Here is a 20900-nt window from a genome sequence, read left to right as displayed (position 1 = left end):
GAATAATCTAACAATATATTTAGGTCTGTGCCTCTGGAGGTGTGCAAATTAGTTTTTTGTAATTACGTAAGGAGGTGCAGAAAATATCAGTAATATCCTTTCCTCTTTTTAATTCATTATATGTCCGACATATCCGTGGGATGGGTGAGTTAAGACCTATGTTTGATTTATAAAAGGGTATATATCTTCTAGCAAACATTCATTTATACATCCAAACATTCGTATTTATAATATTTATAAGTATTCGTAATTTACAATGACACAATAAACTTTAGACAAGACTTGAGGTCAACACTAGTTACAATTACAGAACAATAAAACCAATCGTCAATATAAAGTTACTTGCACGTGCAGGTATTCAACTTATGCGAGATATGTCACTTCTAAATATTTAGTTCACACTTTTGAAAGTCAATCTTAAATCATTATTACGTCACCATCAAATTCTTATTTTATTTAGTTATGATGAAAATTACTATCTCATATCCATAAGTAATGAAATCATTCTATTATATTTTATGTTCATTTATATAAAATAGTTTTAAAATGTAACAAATAGTTTGTAATTAATATACTAGTATTTATTTATTTTTATGACCTCAGTTGTTCTAATATTTATGCAATATAATCACAATTTCTATTGTTTATGTTTTGTCTAGATTACAATAGAAGATAATAAAGTTGTTAATAGGAAATAAACAATCTTTATATTTCAATTTAATTTATTTTTACGGTATTCAGTGTCATTCATTGGTTTTATAGAATTTTAGGAAGCTATCATATCTTACTAATATTGCAAATGCGAATGTTTGTATGGGTGGATGGATGTATATTTGAAGGAATTTCAGAACGGCTCAACGGATCTCGCTTAAATTTGGCATAGATGTAAAACATAGTCTTGTAGAACATTTAGGCTACTTATTATGTTATTTTTTAATTGCGCATTGGCAGAGTCGCGGACGACAGCTAGTTATTTAAAAATTGTAAAACTCAAAAAACTTTAATTTATTATAATAGAGTTGTCGAGTTGCCAATATTATCCTTATTTCACTGTTTTGATATATTTAATGTTTTTTCTATATTTGTCGTGGATGTTAAAACCCACACGATAAAGAAGTGGCTTGCTTACAATAATGTCGTCGACTAAACATCTAAAAATATATGTGATTCGGAGTAACATGAATCATGTTTTGTTTTGGATACATCTGTGTTTGAATTTTATAAACCACTTAAAATAGATTCTTTCTTGATATAGTCGGTTAACCTACTTAGATAAAAATATATAGAATGACAAACGTAGTAAATCGTATAGCCTGATATACATATAGTCATTGTCACTTATATTTTTTTTTTTAATATGGTAGAACAATAATTCACGCCCGTAACCCAGGGGTGTAGGCAGAGACCACGGACCATCATTTGGCACGGTCCTGACTCACCTATTTCTCTCTCTTCTACATTTATCTCCGGATACCTTCTTGAAGAGATTTGAACGATAAAAGTCCATCTGGGACGGGTCCCAAATAATTTTTGAAATGTAATGTAAAAAAAATGTTTTATTAGCCACAAACGAAGTCATAAAAGAGTATTATGTTTTTTAAACATAAGTCACACATAGAAAATTTCCGAGTTTTTATATTTGGTTTGTGTATTCCATCAATACAGAAAAGATGTGATATTTTTAATAATCAAGCTCATGTTTGTGATCTTCCGAGGCGAAGTTTTAATATTGCAACGTAATAATGTATTTTAAAAATATAATTCAGAATGTTATGCCTTACGACTTAAGAATTTATTAAACGCAAACAAACCGTTTCTTATCTTGATGTTAGGATGATTTATTTAACGTTTTTGTAGCATTACAACAATGGGTTCAATGCAAAGCGGAGATCTACCTCGATCTTGTTTTATACGTTAAAATAAATGAGCAACTACTTTAACTGGATATCGAGTTTTTATGCACAAAGGATTATAAGTAGCAACGTCAATGAAATCGATAAAAACTAGCACATATCGGGGTCAGCTGAACTTACTGTGCGGTGCATTGCGCCAAAAATGTGACGGGACAGAGATTTTGGCGCAATTCAACCTTTGGTATAAATTAACCGTAGTCGGTGAGACTGGCTCGCGACCAAATCCGGTCCTGACCGGCTTTACTTTTATTCCTTCGTAAAAAGGTGATGTACAACGCCTTGTGCTCATTACGATCGACGATTACTTGGTATTGAAGGAGGAAAAATTATACGTCTGAGACCAACGTTGTATGAAAGTTGATCGTCTGAACTACAGAAATACAACATTGGTTTAAGTATTTAAAATTCCTTTGTCCTGTATTTTTTGTTCAGGATTAATATTACCTTTCTTTCTTTAAAATACGTCAATTCGCAACAGTTATTTTAACATGAACACTCGGCTATATAATTTCCTTTGTGTTTCAAGTCGTTGGTTCATTTGTTTCTCAATGATGACTTTTTATATTTACCAAAAAACATTGCCCTTTTTGTTAGTTAAAATATCTTACAATTTATTCAGTTGAAAAAATAATTTGTCGAGACTTTTACTTTTAAATTACTTAGGAACAGTCTTGAGAAAGTGTACACGTGGTATCTAGTAATTGGTTCGACCTTTCAATAACTAGTGTTCCAGATTTGACCAATTATATAATTTTGATATCTAATTATTCGTGTCAAGGACTTTTGTCAATGTCAAATTATATTTACAAGATAATAGTCGACAAGGAACATTGTAAAAATTTCTCCTATCGTTTTCGATTCGTAAGGATTTCTTTTATAATATTAAAATATTAGCAGATTTTGTGGTAATTTACTAATATTTCTTGTACCATTCCACGTAAGCTCGGGGCTTGTGATAGGATATGGTTAGGACAAGAGTCGAATTGTGGGGTTCGAACCCCAGACCTTGTGATCGGAAATCCATACCCTTAACCATTAGGGTATCGGCGCTCTAAAATTATAATCAAAATAAAACACGTCCCCGTCTCTTGCGCATGTGTCCGAGTTCTTTTTAGCCTTGTTATTCTTCCAGTGAAATGTAAAGAACTAGTTTCTCTGACTCATTGGCATCGGTTTACTCTGTTGTTTGCACATTATCTGTGTTTGAAGTATCGTTTGCTTTGTCATCGCGTGTGACGATTGATGTCATTTCTTATTAACAAATACTAATTATCTCTAATTTATTATAATATTTGTAAAGTGTATTGTTATTCATTAATAGGACGTAACTATGTGAACGAAGACTTGATTTGTTTGTTTTGGAGGCAGTTACTTTTTCAAATATTTTGCTGAGCTGTTCTGAACAAAGCTAACCAGTGGGTTATAGAAATTATTGAATATCTGTTGATTCAATTTTTTGTAGTGCATGGAAACCAATTCACTGCGATTTATCTGTTGTTTGAACTCTTTGTTACTTAGATCGCCTTTATTTGTATAGTATTTTGAAGAAATGTGTTCATGGATTAAAAGTTCACGGTCAGTTATTTCATAGTGGACGTGCAATTTCAATATGCAATACCAGATGAACTTGCTTGTTTTAGCCTTCACCTTTGTATGCTTCATACAAATATTTCAATGACTGACCTTCCAATAGACAAATTTTTAAATTTACATTGCAATAAAAACTCCCGTAGGTATTATCTTCTTACTTCTTTCTAAGTAATCTTACTAATATTAAAAATACGTATGTTTGGATGGATGGATGTTTGTTTGAAGACATCCCCAGAATCGCTGCATAGATCTTGCTGACATTTAGCATGTAAAACATAGTTCGAAAGACCACATAGGCTACTAATTAAGATTTCTTTTAATTCTGCGCTGATGGATTCGCGGGCAACCGCTAGTCTTATATAAAATACACAGTTCATCGCTGAGTTATCATATGAAATGTTTGTGATATAGATAGAAAAGTCCGACCTGTCGGTCGGTGTCATGTACATTTCCACGTGAGTTGCACAAATATTGACGTATGTCGTTATTGTGTGCGGCGTGTCATATGTACTTTGGCTTCACTTTCGAGTGGTCTGAGCTAATAGACTTTGGAATTTTTGATGGCGACTTACAGCAAAGAGAATGTTTTGTAAATTGTTTCCTGGTTTTATTGTTTAAGCTATTTTTTTATATTTACATAATGGGCCTAACTATAATATCTAGATAGTATTATCATGCTTAGGCTTTCGAAATTGAATAACAATGTATGTATACCGAAATCAGTTTTGGTGATGCATATTTAATAGTAAAACTTACTCTTCTGTAACCACATTAATGTCCATAACATCAACCACCGGCGGTCAAAGGGTTAAAACGTACTAATGTTTTTTAATACCGCGCGGACAGAATCGCGGGCGACAGCTAGTCTTTAGTAAGATGTCATAAAGATTTATAGTTCACGTAATGGAGATAATGTAGATTTATTAAGAACGTTAACATCAATATTGAACGGTTATCAATCAGCGTGTCGACTGTCACGTGACATGAGGCAGATGTATTTGCGTAGATTGATATCGGTACATTGCTTTGTAATTATTTATTACGCTCAGCACTATTGCTCTGATAACCTTAATGGAAAATCAGAGTAAGGAATAATTGGGAACGTATAAACATAATTCAATAATGTTGATATTTTGAAGTTAATCTTTCTATGATAAAGCTCAAACACTTAAAGTTGATAATTTTGACAATGTTTATAAGATTAGCTCCTGCGATTTCGAGCGCCCGGAGTTAAAAAAAAACTTAATTAGTAGCCTGTGTGCTCATCCAGACTATGTTATACATCTATGCCAAATTTCAGCGAGGTCCATGCTGCTGTTTTGGAGATACCTTCAAACGAACGTCCATCATTCCATCCATCCATCTAAACATTAGGATTTATAATATTTGTAAGATTAAACTTCTCTTTTAAAGTCATTTAGTCTACTTATGTTTATTTATAAATTTTAGTTACCTTTTCTCCGTATGCGAGATATTATCGTCGATCAGAAATGATTACTTACGACATAATGGTGGTGGAGTATGAGTAAATGCCACTTAATTTAAATAACGGTGAAATGCAGCCCATTCCCGTCCTGTTGAAAGTCTGTCGCGTCTGGCCGTTGAGACAGACGAATTTCTTTTATACACAAAGGGTTTATTTTACAATTTAGATTGTACTGTAAACGAACAAATTGTATTTGTATAGATATGCTTAGTTATCGTTAAATTTACTCCATAAAAAAAATTCTAAAGTGTTATCTAATTCATCATCATCAGCTCACTATACGTCCCCACCGATGGGCTCGAAGCCTACCCTAAGTTAAGGGTTATTAGGCCAGGTTATCTAATTTTAAAAAATCATTCTAAGAGAACAAACGCTATTAATTTGTTTAATTATAAAATAGAAAACTGACATTTGTAAAAAGAGTGCACATAAACGTCTTGAAGTAATCATATTCGAATGTTTTATTGGCAATATGAAAACTTTCCGTGGCCGCGAAGAGAGATGTCGAATCAAATACGTTTTGTTTGTAAATCAGCTTACGTATGCCTGTTCAATATTCTTGCAAATTTATCTGTTTGCTTTTCAATTTATTTATGTAGGTTGTCATAATAATATATATGGAAATTTTGTGTCACGATGCATGTTCAGGATTCGTTCAGAAGCCAGGAATCCGATCTAAACAAAATTTAATAACTATGTATATTTTGATCCAGCTTATGATATTGTGTGAAGTCAACCAACCCGCAATTGGGCAGCGTGGTTGAGTATGGCATATTTACCCCTAACTTAGGGTAGGCTTCCGAGCCCCTCGGTGGGGACGTATAGTGAGCTGATGATGATATAATATTGGATTAGATGAATCAATTCAATTAGTAGCCGACGACGACAGAATAAAAAACCTAAAAGTTTGGTACAATCCTTGTTTTTAAATTTGGAATCAGACTTTCAGCTATGAAATATAAATAAAAGTGATAATTAATTTGATACGATGCTGCGTTCAATGTACTCAATGCGGATCTTCGCGTGGCTTGTCGTCACAAACTTATCGTTGCATCTCGGAGATGTGCGAATCAGACTGTGAGACGGTCACGTGAACGATTGTGATACAAAAAGCTAAGTGTTCGATAGCGCCTTTTATCACGCAACTAGTATTGTTTTAATCTTCTCCTTTTTAAAAGAAAAAAAAACGAAGTCTTTTTGTGCCCTATAAGTCCTTAAGCAATCGAAAGATGGTGATGTGATTTTGGTAGGACGTTTTGAGGACGAAATTCTAATGCAGTTTCAGGTAGTAGTCTAGTGGAAGAACAAATAGGCTACTAATTCAGTTTGTTTTTAATTCCATGCGGACGGAGTCGCGGACGACAGCTCGTATGTTTATATGTTGAGAGAGTGACCGGCAACCTCTTGGATTTTTTAATCACAAACTTGTATTAATTTGTTTACTTTTAAATGTTAATATTCAGAAGGCATAACAATAGCAACACATGCCTCTGATTAAATTAAATGTATCATTTCTCTACGTTAACTTTATTATGAGTTAAGGCCAAAGAAAATAAACTTGCATGATGAATTAGTATTAGCTTAAACATAACATTATGTCCGGTTATCGTCACAATTGTGTTTATATAATTAACTCATAATAATTTTGATGAAGTAATGATAACAATGATTTAATATTGATTAGGATATTTAAGTTTGATTCAATTAATTCCTGCGATAAATAGTTTTAGTCGTAACTTCAATGCAACCTCTTTTCTGCGTCTACGGCAAACAAATAAAATTAATAGAATGATATTTAAAGTTTCTATTCCAAGTGAATGTGCTATTTCGTAGACTTGTTAGTATTGCGTGTAGAAAGTGGTTCGTTTTAGTTGTAGTCAAGTCAGAAATCGAACGCCTATAAACCATGTCCACTCCATTAGTGGAACAGCATTCTTAAGTCTACTTTTTTACAGACAATTAAAATTTATATTGACGTAGCATTCAGTTTGGATTGGCTGCAGTGTTGTCTGATAGTTATAGTATTCAGTCGTTGCAATCTTGTGTTCAAAAGTGTTTTGACAAAGTTCGTGTTTTTTTTAAATTATCTTTGTTTTTATATCAATAAAGTAGTTTTAGGCAAGAAGTTTGTATTACAACTTACATATATTTACTTAAATTTGCGGAAATACAACCTTATATGGAACCTTCAAATCTTAATTTACACTTCCTTCCCTTTTCATCTGACATTTGTCATGTACAGTTTTTTTTAAATCATCAATCTTTATTCCTATTACTAGATCTGATGGTGATATCATATATTTTTCACCTAAACCATTAAATCAATTAGAAACGCCCAAACGCTTTTTTGTTATTTATCACTTCTGTACACGTATAACCGTGGGTTTCTTAAACCAAAATCCTCGTTTAAAACATATTGTTATCTCAGAGTTGACGGTATGTTTTATGCAAAGATTTTGGTATCAAAAATCAACTTTAATTAATTTGTAACGTGGACTTTGATAAAAAAATCCACTCCTATTTGAGTAAACCTGATGAAGGCTCTTAAAAATATAAGAACCATCTAAAAGCGATGTAAGAAATATAATGTTAGATTTACAGCGAAGAGTAGCGTAATATTTTCTTTATAACTTAGAAATAACATTCGTGAGGTCACGTTTATTTCATTTTGATCGTATAACTGTTGAATGTTTATGAAAGTAGAAATGTGGGAAATATGTATGACTGTGTACGAGTTATTTATTTTAGTATTCGATCGAAATTTAACTGTATTGATGCAAAAAATTATCCTCAATTTAAAGTTTTTTCCTCTCTTGATCGATGACGTCATCTATCAAAATTATGTGATCGATCAAAAGTTAGTGACATCATTTATAAGTTAAATTGTACAATTTATGTTTACAATGAACGAAACATGTTTATTTTAGAGTCGAAGTTATAACTTTCCCAATAATTTGAAATTTATCTCAGTGGACAGTGTAAAGTGAAAGTTGGTCACAAGTTTTACGCGATACGTCCTGAGAGAGAAACCCTTAGTAACTAGACCTATTAGTTTAATTGATTAACCGTGAGTTTCTGATACCAAAATCTCTGATTAAATATATGGTTATCTCTGTTTTGTCAATGATGTAAAACAGAGATGAAGATATGTTTTAAATGGAGATGTTGGTCTTAGAAACTCACGGCAAATAGGCGGGTTTCAAGATAATTAATTTTGCAATATACACGTTTTAAAATCAAATATCGTTTGTTAACAGTACGATGTGCTTGCAGGATCGCTAATTGTATTATTAACGTAAATGTTTTGTGCTAACTGGCAAATATCCTACACGTATTAGACGACTAGCGGTCGCGGAGAATTAAGGAAAGAACATAGTAAGTATTATAGCTTATGTGTTCTTCCTGACTATGCTCCATATGTAGGTATGCTAAATTTCATCAATATCCGTTCAGCCGTTATGGAGATACTTTCAAACAACTATCCATCCATCTAAACATTCGCATTTATAATATTAGTTAGATTGTACATATTCACATGTTGGAAAATTCACCTTTTGCATATTTAATCACTTGAATTAGTTTTAATAATTTAGTTGTGCATCACGAGAACGTGATTTCTGATGTTTAAATAAAAATATATATTCTATAAAGTCGTTGACACGTTGAGATCAGTGCCGAACAATGATGACCATATCTCACTCCCACTTTAAAAATGTTACAAGCATAAACATTTAAATTCGACCATGTTTTAATGACATGAATATCAAAGTAATGATTAGGCATATTTACATACCATTTAATGATGCTAATCTGACTTCCCATAAAACAATCAATTGATATTTTGACATTCTCATAGCATGAGGGGAGACACAACAATGGAACAAAGACTTTCCATGGCTCGTTCGTAACACGTCCTTACTTCACCTCGTGTTCGCAAATGAAACATCATTGTTCGCGATTTTGTTACTGACCCGTTTTCAGTTTGGATTACTTATGTATTCTAAATGGAATACATAAGTTAAACGTTGTTCAATATGTTATTAAACTAATAAATAATTTTCTATAGTATCGTGTTCTGTAGATCCGATCACTCATTTCTTTTTAATTCGTTCCAGGTTATAACCGCAGCTTCAACGCCTACCTCCAGCTTTAGCCTGATCACTGCCAAGTATTCCGCCCCGCGCACTAGATGTCGCCATGCTAAAGAAGTTCCATGCTAGTGTAAAGAAAAATAATAGAGCATATAGAAAAAGTTGCTGGTGTACGTGACATCGTGTGAGAAGTAGAAGTAGCACAATGAGTCAATCGCCAGACGAGGCCCGCGCGGCCAGGATACAGAAATATAAGGAAGAGAGACGAAAGCAGCTGATGGCTAGAACAGCTACGCTTTTCTCTGCTAATGTTACCGAACGGTGAGCATCATACATTTTTAATATTTTAGCTACGTTTGTAACTTGATATAATTTTTTTTTCTTATTTATAAACTGCGAAAACTGTTTGTTATCCACAAAAATCAACTTGATTTAAGTGGTATTTTATTTATTTAGAATTGTTAATAATTTGTATTATTTTTCAATTTCAGGCGGCCTAAGAAAGCGACGAATCAAACGCCATCAGAAAAAACTGCAAATCATTTAAAGTCTTCTTCAGAAATAAATCTTAATACGGCGACAACATCCCTGCCTATTAGGACAACAAGAACGTCTCGTCTGAGAGCGGCCGCAGCGAATGTCGACACCTCCACGTCTCCCAAGAAAACTAACAACAGAAGCTCATCGGTCAATTCGTTGATGGAAGATGATAAAACATCGAAAAATTCCAAAGTAATCGAAAGAGATAAAGTACGAACCAATAATAGAAGACAAAGCAACGAAAAAGAAAATTTAAAAAGCATGGCGACTACGACTTGTGTTTTAGACAAAGAAATTGGTGCTATTAGAACGAAACTTAAACATTCCATTAATAAAAATATATTAGCGAAAGACAAAAGTAATTTTATAGTCACTAGTCCTAAAGGAAAAACTGTCGATGAAAAAAATAGTCCAAATAACGATGAAAAGAAATCCTTGACTGATGATAACGTAGTTAATTTAATCGATGGTGATAAACATGAAAACGTCGACGAAATATTTAATAATATACTAGGCGATAAAACTCTTTCGACAAGTATGGAGAAAGAGACGTTTGAAAATTTATTTAACGATATTGTAGTTGGGAACAATATTAAAGATAGTACAGTTGAAAGAATCAACGAAGCCTTAGATGCAAATGTAATGCATCAACAAAGGGAGCTCAAAAATAATCAAAAAAATTCTCACATTCCAATTGTTAAAGATAATAAGATTGTTCATAAATCTGATAGCTATGTTAATTTAGAAGAAAGATGTGTTGTGCCAAAAGTGAAAAGCGCAGATGTAGGAGGACTGTTGGGAGCGGTTTGTGTACGTAAAGTGGAAAGGTTTAGTGAATTGCTCAGTAATTTATGTTCCCCATGTGAAGCAGATCTGTTATTTGAAGATATATTGGTTGAAAATGGAATCAATGATTCTGCGCCGGTGAGTAATACAAATATATTAATAGTTTAAGAAATGTATGAGAAATGCGTTTATTTTACTTTGAGAAAATATTTCACTGACGATTTTAAACAAATTTACATTTTAGATAAAAAAAGTTATAGTTAAATGTCTTAAAACAAATCTAGAGTCCGATACAATAGAATACAATGGTCATATTATTAACTAGTGGTTGTCCGCGACTTTGTCAGCGCAGGAAAAAAAATAGCCTAAGTTTGCCCCTCACATATCAGCTACCTTCCAGTAGTCCCATTCAAATTGGCCCAGCTGTTTCGGAGATTTTTTGGAACAAACACGGATTACCTCACAGACAAAAAAAATGGATTTTTGTTATAAACAACACAAATACATCATTTTCGCGAAAGATTTTTTTATATATTACATATGTACACACACCAATATTGTTAACTAGCTGTAGCCCGTGACTCCGTCCGCGCGGAATTAAAATAAACTATTGGTCGCAGCGTAATTTTATAAAGCCTATAAATGGACTATCCAACAAAAAAAGAATTTTTCAAATCTGACCAGTAGTTCCTGAGATTAGCGCGTTTAAACAAACAAACTCTTCCGCTTTATAATATTAGTATAGTATTCCATACATTTGTACGATCCATCAGGAACTTAATTTGTCAGTACTCGCTTTCCTAAAAAGTCAAAATATTTGGTCATTCGTTATAAAATTGAAACGGAAATATTTAATTTCATCTTACAATTATTTTAGCAGCAACAGGCCAAATTGTTTATGTCAAGTCGATTTTCAAGGTTATATTTAACGTGTGTAAAAAAAACAAGTTTTTTTTTTAATTTCAATACATTTTCCTTCAACAATTATACCGTATTTGGAATACACCACAAGTACAAACCTTCACCTTTGTGTCTTAATTTAGCATTGTGATTATCTTGTGTGCGAATTATATTCGTTTTTCTTTATTCCATTGAGGTTTTTGTTTCGTAATATGAATTTAAGTTAAAATCCTATGCACATTTATAACAGCTAATTTAAATATATTAGAACGTCGAAATCATTAACAAAAAATATGATATCCCTGTACTTTTATGTGAATGTTTCTAGAGTAAAGTTAATTAAAGTAAATAATAATTAGATACTTTAGTAATTCCGGGGTTTAAGAACTAGATTTATTACCTAAATCATCTTTTCCCTTTTTTAGGGTTCCGTACCTCATAGAAAAAAAAAACGGAACCCTTATATGATCAATTGTTGTCCGTCCGTCTGTCTATCAAGAGCGTTTTTCTCAAAAACACGTGAAGGTATCTAGTTGGAATATACGCGATTTATAATACGCGGAAAGGTACAGTTAGACTATTTTGATTGTAACATTATTTTAGGATATTTGAAAAATGTTTTTAAATCTTTAAAAAAAATTAAAACAATTTTTTTTCCAATGCATTATTTAACAACTCAGGTTCTATACTTTGATCTACACTATTTTACCAAAAACTAGCTGTCGCCCGCGATTCGGTCCGCGTGGAGATATAAACAAACTTAATATAAGTTAAATAAAAAACAGCTCTTCAAGGCATAAATTCTCCTGCCTCTAAGCTACCTCCTCACAAATTTCAGCCATATCGGTAAAGCCATTCTTGAGTTATAAATAGTGTAACTAACACGACTTTCTTTTATATATACAGAAGATATATAGATAATAGCTTTATAAAAGTTTTCTGTATTTACTTTTAGGCTTAACGCGTAAACTATTTTTTTTGTTGATAAAAGAACAATGAACACGCTAAGCGGATTATATTTTGACGAGTTAATATATTGTAGGATTATAATAGCTAGTATGTACTTTATTTAACAATTATTTTAAAATATTTATTTTAATGCTATTCTGATGAAATGTTAAGGAATTAAATGAGATATGATTGCTTTAACTTACTCTTTTTTTATTTATTTTTTTATTAAAATAATAGCAGATTTTTTTTTGTAAATTTACTAATATTTCTTTTACCATTCCAACTAAGCTCTAGGCTTGTGCTAGGATATGGTTTACGACAGTAGTCGAATGGCAGGATTCGAACCCCCGGCCTCGTGATCGGAAATCCGTACCCTTAACCATTAGGCTATTGACGCTTCGACTCTGAGCGACATCTATCGACAAATGTTGTAAAGTAATTTCTTGAGTTGTTTTCTTTTTGTTAACTTATTAGCTATTAAATATTTGAAAAAAAAATGAATAGGATTCCAATTGTATTTAAAAATGAAATTAAATATACGAACTATTTTAGTTTCAAATCTCTCTAACGCTTTAAACTACTGGTTTGCTGTAAATTCTTTTAAGTTTTTAATAAGGAAACGTTTTCTAAAATTAAATTATGTTTTAGTATCATAGCTCTATTTATAATGGTTGACTCGAACATAACCAATTTTGGTATCGCCCACGTTATTCAATCGATCTTATTGTGTGTAAGGAGTCATGGAACACCGTCGACCTCGTCTCGTTGTCGTGAGGTCTTCATATTTGGTTACCATCTCCACTGTGTCGATGTTTTGTAAAAGTAAATGTTACCATCCTTTGTGATGTTATAGATTCAGTCAGATTTACTTTTATATAAAATCATGGTTAAATTATTATAAATATAAATTAGAATCGAAATAAGTTGTACTTTTCTTTTTAAATTTACAATCTATTTAATTTTTGTCTGTCTGTTTATAATTATAATAAAAAAGTTAAATTATCTGGCATACTAAGATTCCAGGAAATGGTGTTATTTAAAGAGTCGCTTAGTGTAGATTTCTTATACTAAGTCGAATCTCTCGAGTGCAAACTCCTTTGAATGCGGTAGTTAGTCTGACATTTAAAAGATTTAACAAAAATTCTATCGTGTGTTATTGTTAGTGACGGCTCTTTTATAAGATTGATTTCGTAGTGATCGCATGTCATATTTCTCATTCATGTGTAATGATTTAAAGCGTTGGTTTATTTTTTTTAGTAACCACACTTATCATAGCTAAATAAACATCGTACAAGTGAAATTTAATAGGTGTATTTAATAATAGATAATTAAGGGTTAATGAACTAAAATGTCAAATATTTTTTTTATTAAAGTAATTGATACCAATGACAGATTTAATTTTATGCACTTGTTTTTATCTTACTTTTTACTAATATAAAAAATGCGAAGGTTTAGATAGATTGTTGGAGTTTGTAATCTGCTGACATGTGCACTGGCTGGTTTTAGTTTATGAAAAAAGGTGTACATCTGTCATACGTAAAATATTTTTCATTGTCTTTCATAAATATATTTTCCCAAGTAAACTTGTATTATTCATCATAGATGGGTTAATGTTTGTTAGAACGTATCTCCATACCGGCGGAACCGATCTCGATGAAATTTGGCATGGATGTAGAACATAGTCTGGAAGAACAAATAGGCTACTGAATAAGTTTTTTTTAAGTTTCACGCGGATGGAGTCGCGGAGGACAGCTAGTATTCATTTTGAATTCTCGTTTGCAATATGAAGTCTTTTGATATTGTTTTTTTTGTATAATTTATTAAGTAGTTGGTCTTTTAAATATATTATAATGAATGCCTTATAGATGCATGTATTTCGTCATACTTAAATTAGGAATGCGGTGGCGTACCTAATTCTATATTGCATTGGGTAGCGGCCTTTACCTAAGTGAAAGAGGCCTGCGCACGCGTCAGTTGTCGACGACGCGGTCTGTCGCGCGCATCGCGATATGTTCTATTGGTAACATTTGACAATCATTTGTCAAGTTATTTTTTAAACTCCCCAAGTTTATGATGTATTAATTATATTTATCAATTCGTGTTGATAGTCGGGTTTTTGTTTTTAATTTGTTAGACGTGGTTTTAGTGATTTGCAATTGATTGGACGTAAAATGCTTATTATAATGTCAATTTAACGAAGTATTTTGATAGCTTAGAAGAGAAATAATTAAATTGTATGAAGTATCGTCTCGTAAGATAATAATTTGAATGGAGTCAGACAATTTGTGCGTATGTTATGGAGAAAGTGTCAAGTATAATGGAATGTATGACTTTCAAAATGTCACGCAACATTAAAGCTGATTCAGATTCGTTGTGCTCGTGTATGAAAGCCTTGGATTTCAACATGCTTTAATCGATTTATATGGAAAGTACTCTGTACAGTCGCGTAGATTATTAGCTTCATGCTAAGCGTTTTTCTTAGTGATGATACAATGGCAGATACCAAGAGGACAACGTGCTTTATAAGTCCGTAAATTACTCTTGGATTTCAATATGTTGTAATCAATTTTCTATGTACATTCGCGTAGATAAATCCATGCGATAATCTAGTGCTTTTCGCATCGATGATATAAAGCTGCCGAAGGACTATTTTTCGATTGAACGATGCAACAAGCTCCAAGTTATGAATGTTCTCGTTGAATTATAAAAAGTTCTATAAAGTACAGTCGTGTAGATAATTAGATTCGTAATTGGAGTACTTTTGGCATTGACGATACAATCACAAAACCTAAGTAGTGTCGGTTGTCGGAAGCTGTATGCTGGAACCTTGTTTCCAACAGTCCTTATACGGTTAAACGGTTATTTGTTTGCAATCAACATTACTGTTAGGAAATAAGTAATTAAAAAAAACTCTTGTCAGACAGATGGACGGACAACGAAGTGATCCTATAATGGTTCCGTTTTTTTCCTTTTGTGGTACGGAACGCTAAAAAAATGTATGCATTTTTGTACAGCTATATTTTGTGGCCTAATTTAAAGTATAAATCTATTTTTTTTTCATTTTCTATATTGATTTGTTCAAGACAATATAATGTTGTTTAGAAAAAAAGGATTTTGTCGTATCGTATGAAACGTGACATAAATCGTAACACAATTAAAATCGATTATCTAAGATACAATACCTTGTTAGTATTCGATAGCTGCACGCTCATGATCTTGAGGTCAAGGCCGTGGTAAATGTGTTAACAATGAATTCCCAATTAGGTAACGGTTTTTGTTGCTTCTTAACTCACAGACTACTTAACTGTATTAGACATGCCAAAGCACAACAGTTTTAGTTATTACGTGAAAATAAATTAGTAAGCGGTTTTTATTACTAAATTTAGTTTATTAAAATCTTACTTCATCATCATCATCATCATCATAATCAGCCTTTTGTCCACTGCTGGACGTAGGCCTCCCCCATCTATTGCTACAATGCCCGGTCCAGTGCCGCCCGCATCCAGTGCACTGATCTTACTTATATTATAAATGCGAAAGTTTAGATGGATGGATGTTTGTTTGAATGTATCTCCAAAACGGGTACATAGATGTCGCTGAAGTTTGACATAGATGTAGAACATAGTCTAGAAGAACGTATAGGCTATTAATTAAGTTTTTATTTAATTCTACGAGGACAGAGTCGCGGGCGACACCTAGTTATGTTATAAAAGCAAATGAAATAGCTATCACATGACAATGTTTAGAGAAAACGTATATAACTATTTAATTGGTATTTTGAAGTATTGTATTTTACTTTACTTAGTATTTTGTTGTTTGCGGAGGATAGGAGACGTGTGACGGTTCATACATAGTGAAAATCGATTATATATGACACACACAGAGACAGAGTTGCGGGAGTATAATATTATTACGAACGAGCATTATTTTGTATTAGACGTAGTAGGTATATTTTATTTATGTGTTTAGTTTACGGCTAGTGTATCGAAAGCCTAATAAACATGTCATCTCTTACATTCTCTATGAAAAAATTGAGATAGCAATATTTTTCCATACTTGTATTTCGGCAGTGGAAATTTACAGTCATTTCATTATTGAAGGCGAAATGCGGTCGAGTGGGTATGCCAGTCCATTTAGACATTCTATCTAGGCTCTGAAGGACGATACGCTACTTAATATCTAGTGTCCGTTTCAGGCTATTTCGTAACAGAGTTGACAATTCGTTGTGTTAAGTCTGATTCACACGGGCGTTTTTTTTTATCGTGCGTAAAAAGTCGTTGTGTGCATTAGAATGTGCTAATTAATAAATAATAAAGTACCGGGACTAGAGTCGTTAAATTAGTGTTAAAAGTAACACATGACTTTTGTTTAGAATGTAGGGTCTAACATGAATATTTGCGATATACGTATCATAACTTCACAGATAAAATAAATCAAAATTTGTTTGAGATTTGTCGTTGTACTTTAGTCTCGATGGGGCGCTGCACAATTCTAATACAAGTTTTGTCGACGTTACGAAATGTCTCGCAAAATTTCGTTCTAGGTCCTCTACACAACAGTGACTTTATGATAGAATTTCAATGTAGCCATATGTATACATAATTAACATTTTGTTTTCTTTTTTAAATGCATTAATTTAAATTAAGCAATTAAAAGATTAAACTTAATACTTAAAGTAGATACAGTGGGACTAATTTCAAATATGACAGAGCCTTTTTTATTATCAATGACTTACAAATACTTTGAATAAGATATCTTATCTGGTAGGTTTTAATAGTTGAATATGATACTTATAATAGTCGATCATTTCAAGCTGGTTTACAGATTATACTTGATCGATTGTCAAGTCACTTTTGGACTTAGCGAGTCAGCTAACTCCGGTTTAACTAAATCCTGACCAATTTCGAGATTATGTCGGTTTTAAGTTTGTAAGCTTTCAAGTTTAATATTGGTTTGTCAGGATTTGTCACGTTCTAAACGTGTGTGTTTGTTTTATAGTGGTATACCGTTTTTGAATGACCCCATAAATCCATGGCTCCTACGTAAACTGTCTTATGTGTTAAATGCAAATTTTACAGACAAAATTTTAATACGATTAATTACGTAGCATATAACATGAATTTACAACACACAGCCAAAATCCACACTTTCTTTGTAACGTTACTTTTAAATTCACACAGAAATGCATATTTATAAAGTTAATATAAAAACAAAATAGGGATCTTAATCGCAAGTAGTGACTACTAAAGTTTACGTAGGGGCCGTCAAAATAGAATACGTAGTCTGAATTATTCAATTAAAATACGGATACTTTGTTTAAAATATATCTTTATTACTGTATGTCATTTATGTTATGAATTGCAGTTGTAATAATATAGTACTTATTTCTAGAATTTTCTTTGTTATTATTCTACAATTTACTTTAATATTTATAAGTGCAAATAAGTGCTCGTTTTAAATTCCAAAGCATTTTGTGAAAATTCCGATTTGACAATTTTTACGGATGTTTCAATAGTGGAAACACGTAGTTAGGTTGTTTATTTTCCCATAGAAGAATTTGTTGTTCGGTCGATAAATAGGTATAAATAAGTTTTTAGGGTTCCGTACCTCATAGGAAAAAAATGGAACCCTTATAGGATCGCTTTGTTGTCCGTCCGTCTGTCTGTCTAGACCCTTTTTCTCAAAAACGCGTGAAGGTATTAAGCTGAGATTTATTTTCTGGTGTTAGGACTCCCAATAATATGTAGATACAGAACACAATATAACATTCAGATAAATCTGTCTGGATTATAAAGTAATCTCATACAATCAATTCTTTTTTTCTTGTTTTCTATCGAAATTTCTTCGCAATAGCTAAGAAAACACCCTCAATATAAAGTTAACGATTACTTTCTCAAAAAGTGGACTCTTTCTTTTATGTAAAAATACTCATAAAATACATGAGTCTGCTTGTTTGGTGAATATTCGAGATGAGGGTTTACTTCAAGGAATACAAAGCTAAAGTGGTGAGTTGTATAGTCTTGATTACCAACGTAAGGACAAGACATTTAGAGATAAGTCACTTGTAGGGTTACGAACTGATTTACTCAGTTCAATTTTAACTTAAAAGAGAACTTAAAAGAATTTCCCTTATTGACCATTTAATGACTCTGAGAGCGTCAGTTAGAGATTAAAATATAAGTTGAATATGACGCAAAAAAATAAAAATCTCACGGAATAATATTTCGCTATTTGTCTGTTGGGATAAAAAATCTAGCTATTTGTTTTAGTATAAGGTTGAGTTAAACAGAAATATTTAATTTTATTTTATTTGGCAGCGTACAAAGGGTCCGGAATGCACGCCGCCATGCCGGCGGGCGCAGCCGACCCCACGCGCCTCGAGCGCGAAACGCGTCGGGGGATTGAATCCTGTGCCTAGTGATGCAGATGGTAAGTTGATACCTTACCTTACCTTAGTTAGTCATAACTATCTATCTATACACGTAAATAACAATGCGAATGGATCTAGAGCTACAGTCTAAATTATTTACATTTTTTCCCCAATTTATATGTGATGGATATAAAAATCTGTATATCCCTGTTCAGGCTTCGTCGGTATATTTTTAAACAATGAAATTAGTAATAAGAGTTACTTAACAAATGCGCTAAATAATTTTTACAAGTTTACTACTTCACGCTAAAATCTTTGTTTTCGCTAAGTATCTAAAGCTAACCTTGCCAGCTCTTTGTTCTGTATTCTTATCTCTTTATGTTCTTAGAAACTGAATACAGCTAGCCATTACAATTGTTCTTTATTTTTATGACATTCGGACGCCAAGCTACAAACTTTTTGAAATTACCGGTTCATAATAATTTTACTTTTTCAATCAAAAGTGACTACTATGATACACACAAAGATTATATCGTACTATTATTTATTTAGTTTGATAAAAAAATATGATGAATTTGTATTCTTTATTTTGTTGTATTACTTAATTTTAAAAGTTGATTATGCACCTTGTCATGTCAAATGATAAACTTATATAGAAACGGCTAAAAACAAACGTATATTCGTCCGGTGGCGGCACCGACTAGATTCACTGTAGTCAGCGACGGGCCGCGTCCGCGAAATAATACCACCCACCCCGATGTAGGGCCCCCGATAGGCTTGAAACTAGTCGGTGCCGCCACCGGACGAATATACGTGAGTGTTTTAGTATTTTTTTATATAAGTTTATTATAATGTCTCTTAAAATGATGATTATTTTTAGTTTAATTTGACAAAATCTTATCATTTATATCTAACTCCATTGTATAATTTTACATTATAAAATGTTGTCCTTTCTGCCTTTCGAACATTGTATTTGTCTTTAGTATACTCGTGTGGTTTGGGTAATACTGGAGCTTTCAATTTTAATCTTATTGAGTGAGAGCAAAAAGTACTCGAGAGAAACTTGTATCTCTTGATGTTTATGTTCATACCATTATCTTTGTGCGCAAGCTTTCGCTTTTTATTTAAATTGAATTTATTTATAGTTTTTGATGGGTATTTTATCTTAGTGATGGGATATTGATCATTCTTTTCTTTATTGATCCTTTGACATTAATATGGTTAGACGTTCCATTTCTCTTTTGCAGTGGTGTGGAAATTTGGAGAAATTTCAAAGATGAAAATACTATTATAGTTAAGTTATTTTCGTAACGTATAAATAAAAGTGTTTTTACACACTTATCCCTGATTAGGTGCTGTAAAATGTTCGGTGTGTCTCCGAAACAGCGTGACCAATTTTTATGAAAATTTACATGCGTATTCAGTAGATCTGAGAATCGCGAACGGAGTCGCGGGCGACAGCAAGTAATTATATAAATTATTTAGTGTACCTATTTTACCTAAAAGTGCGCTTCTAAAAGTAATATTTCTTAGTAAACATACGAGCATTCTCCGTCATATGCTTTATTCATAATTAAACATTGCAATTCGTAGTTCAGGGACGTATGTTTAGAGCTACTTCGCCGTCAGGAGTAAAGCGAACGGGCTAAGCTCGTGTGGGCAGCTTGAATTATTTAATGCTATTTTCACACGAGCGCGGCATAGTAAAGCAGAACAGTAGACAGTGCAGTACTGATATTGCTTGAACGCATACCTACTGCCAAGAGTGTTCAAACAGTAGTAATACCGTTCAGGCCTATGGGTCCGTTTCGATGTTGTGTCCTCGTGTGAAATTAGTTTAAGCGCAGGTATGCTGGAGGCTGTCGTACTGAAATATTATCGAGGCGGCCTCAGCAAACTCTTGCGGTATATGGGACAAGGTTTTTAGCTTGCATTTATTTCTGCTTCTAAACATTTCACGTCTTATATTCATATTAATATTTTAGATTAATTTTTCATTTTAATGTATTCAAGTTTGTGAAGTGTTTTGTTTTTAATGACATGAGTTTAGAATAAGCTAAGCTAATCCTATGATACGTTTCTATGGTAAACGTTATGATTTTTAATCATTTCACAAACATGAAAAAAAAATTGGCTTATAGTCGTCTATTGCATATAACTGACATAAATTACTAGTGAATTATGTATTATGAAAAATAACAACTAACGACTACGTGACAATAACCTGAGCAGCCCCCCCGCTTCTGTGACTGACCGTAGTATTTTAAAGTCTC

The 20900-nt window shown here is 32.5% G+C and overlaps 1 protein-coding gene across 3 annotated transcripts in view; it reads left to right on the top strand.

Annotated features, from left to right (window-relative positions):
• Svil (Supervillin) overlaps window positions 1-20900 on the top strand; it is a 133623-nt gene that overhangs the window by 9188 nt on the left and 103535 nt on the right. For all 3 annotated transcript variants that reach the window (XM_013316633.1, XM_013316631.1, XM_013316632.1), the window contains exons 2-4: window positions 9105-9401; window positions 9572-10544; window positions 18575-18686. In XM_013316633.1, coding sequence (XP_013172087.1) covers window positions 9286-9401; window positions 9572-10544; window positions 18575-18686 — 1201 coding nt within the window. In that variant the 5' untranslated portion in view covers window positions 9105-9285. The remainder of the gene's footprint in view (window positions 1-9104; window positions 9402-9571; window positions 10545-18574; window positions 18687-20900) is intronic.

Source organism: Papilio xuthus, unplaced genomic scaffold (genome assembly GCF_000836235.2).
Source record: "Papilio xuthus unplaced genomic scaffold, Pxut_1.1 DF826945.1, whole genome shotgun sequence".
Lineage (NCBI taxonomy): Eukaryota > Metazoa > Arthropoda > Insecta > Lepidoptera > Papilionidae > Papilio > Papilio xuthus.
The sequence above is the reverse complement of the archived record's forward strand: the minus strand, read 5'-3'. Positions and strand labels throughout refer to the sequence as shown.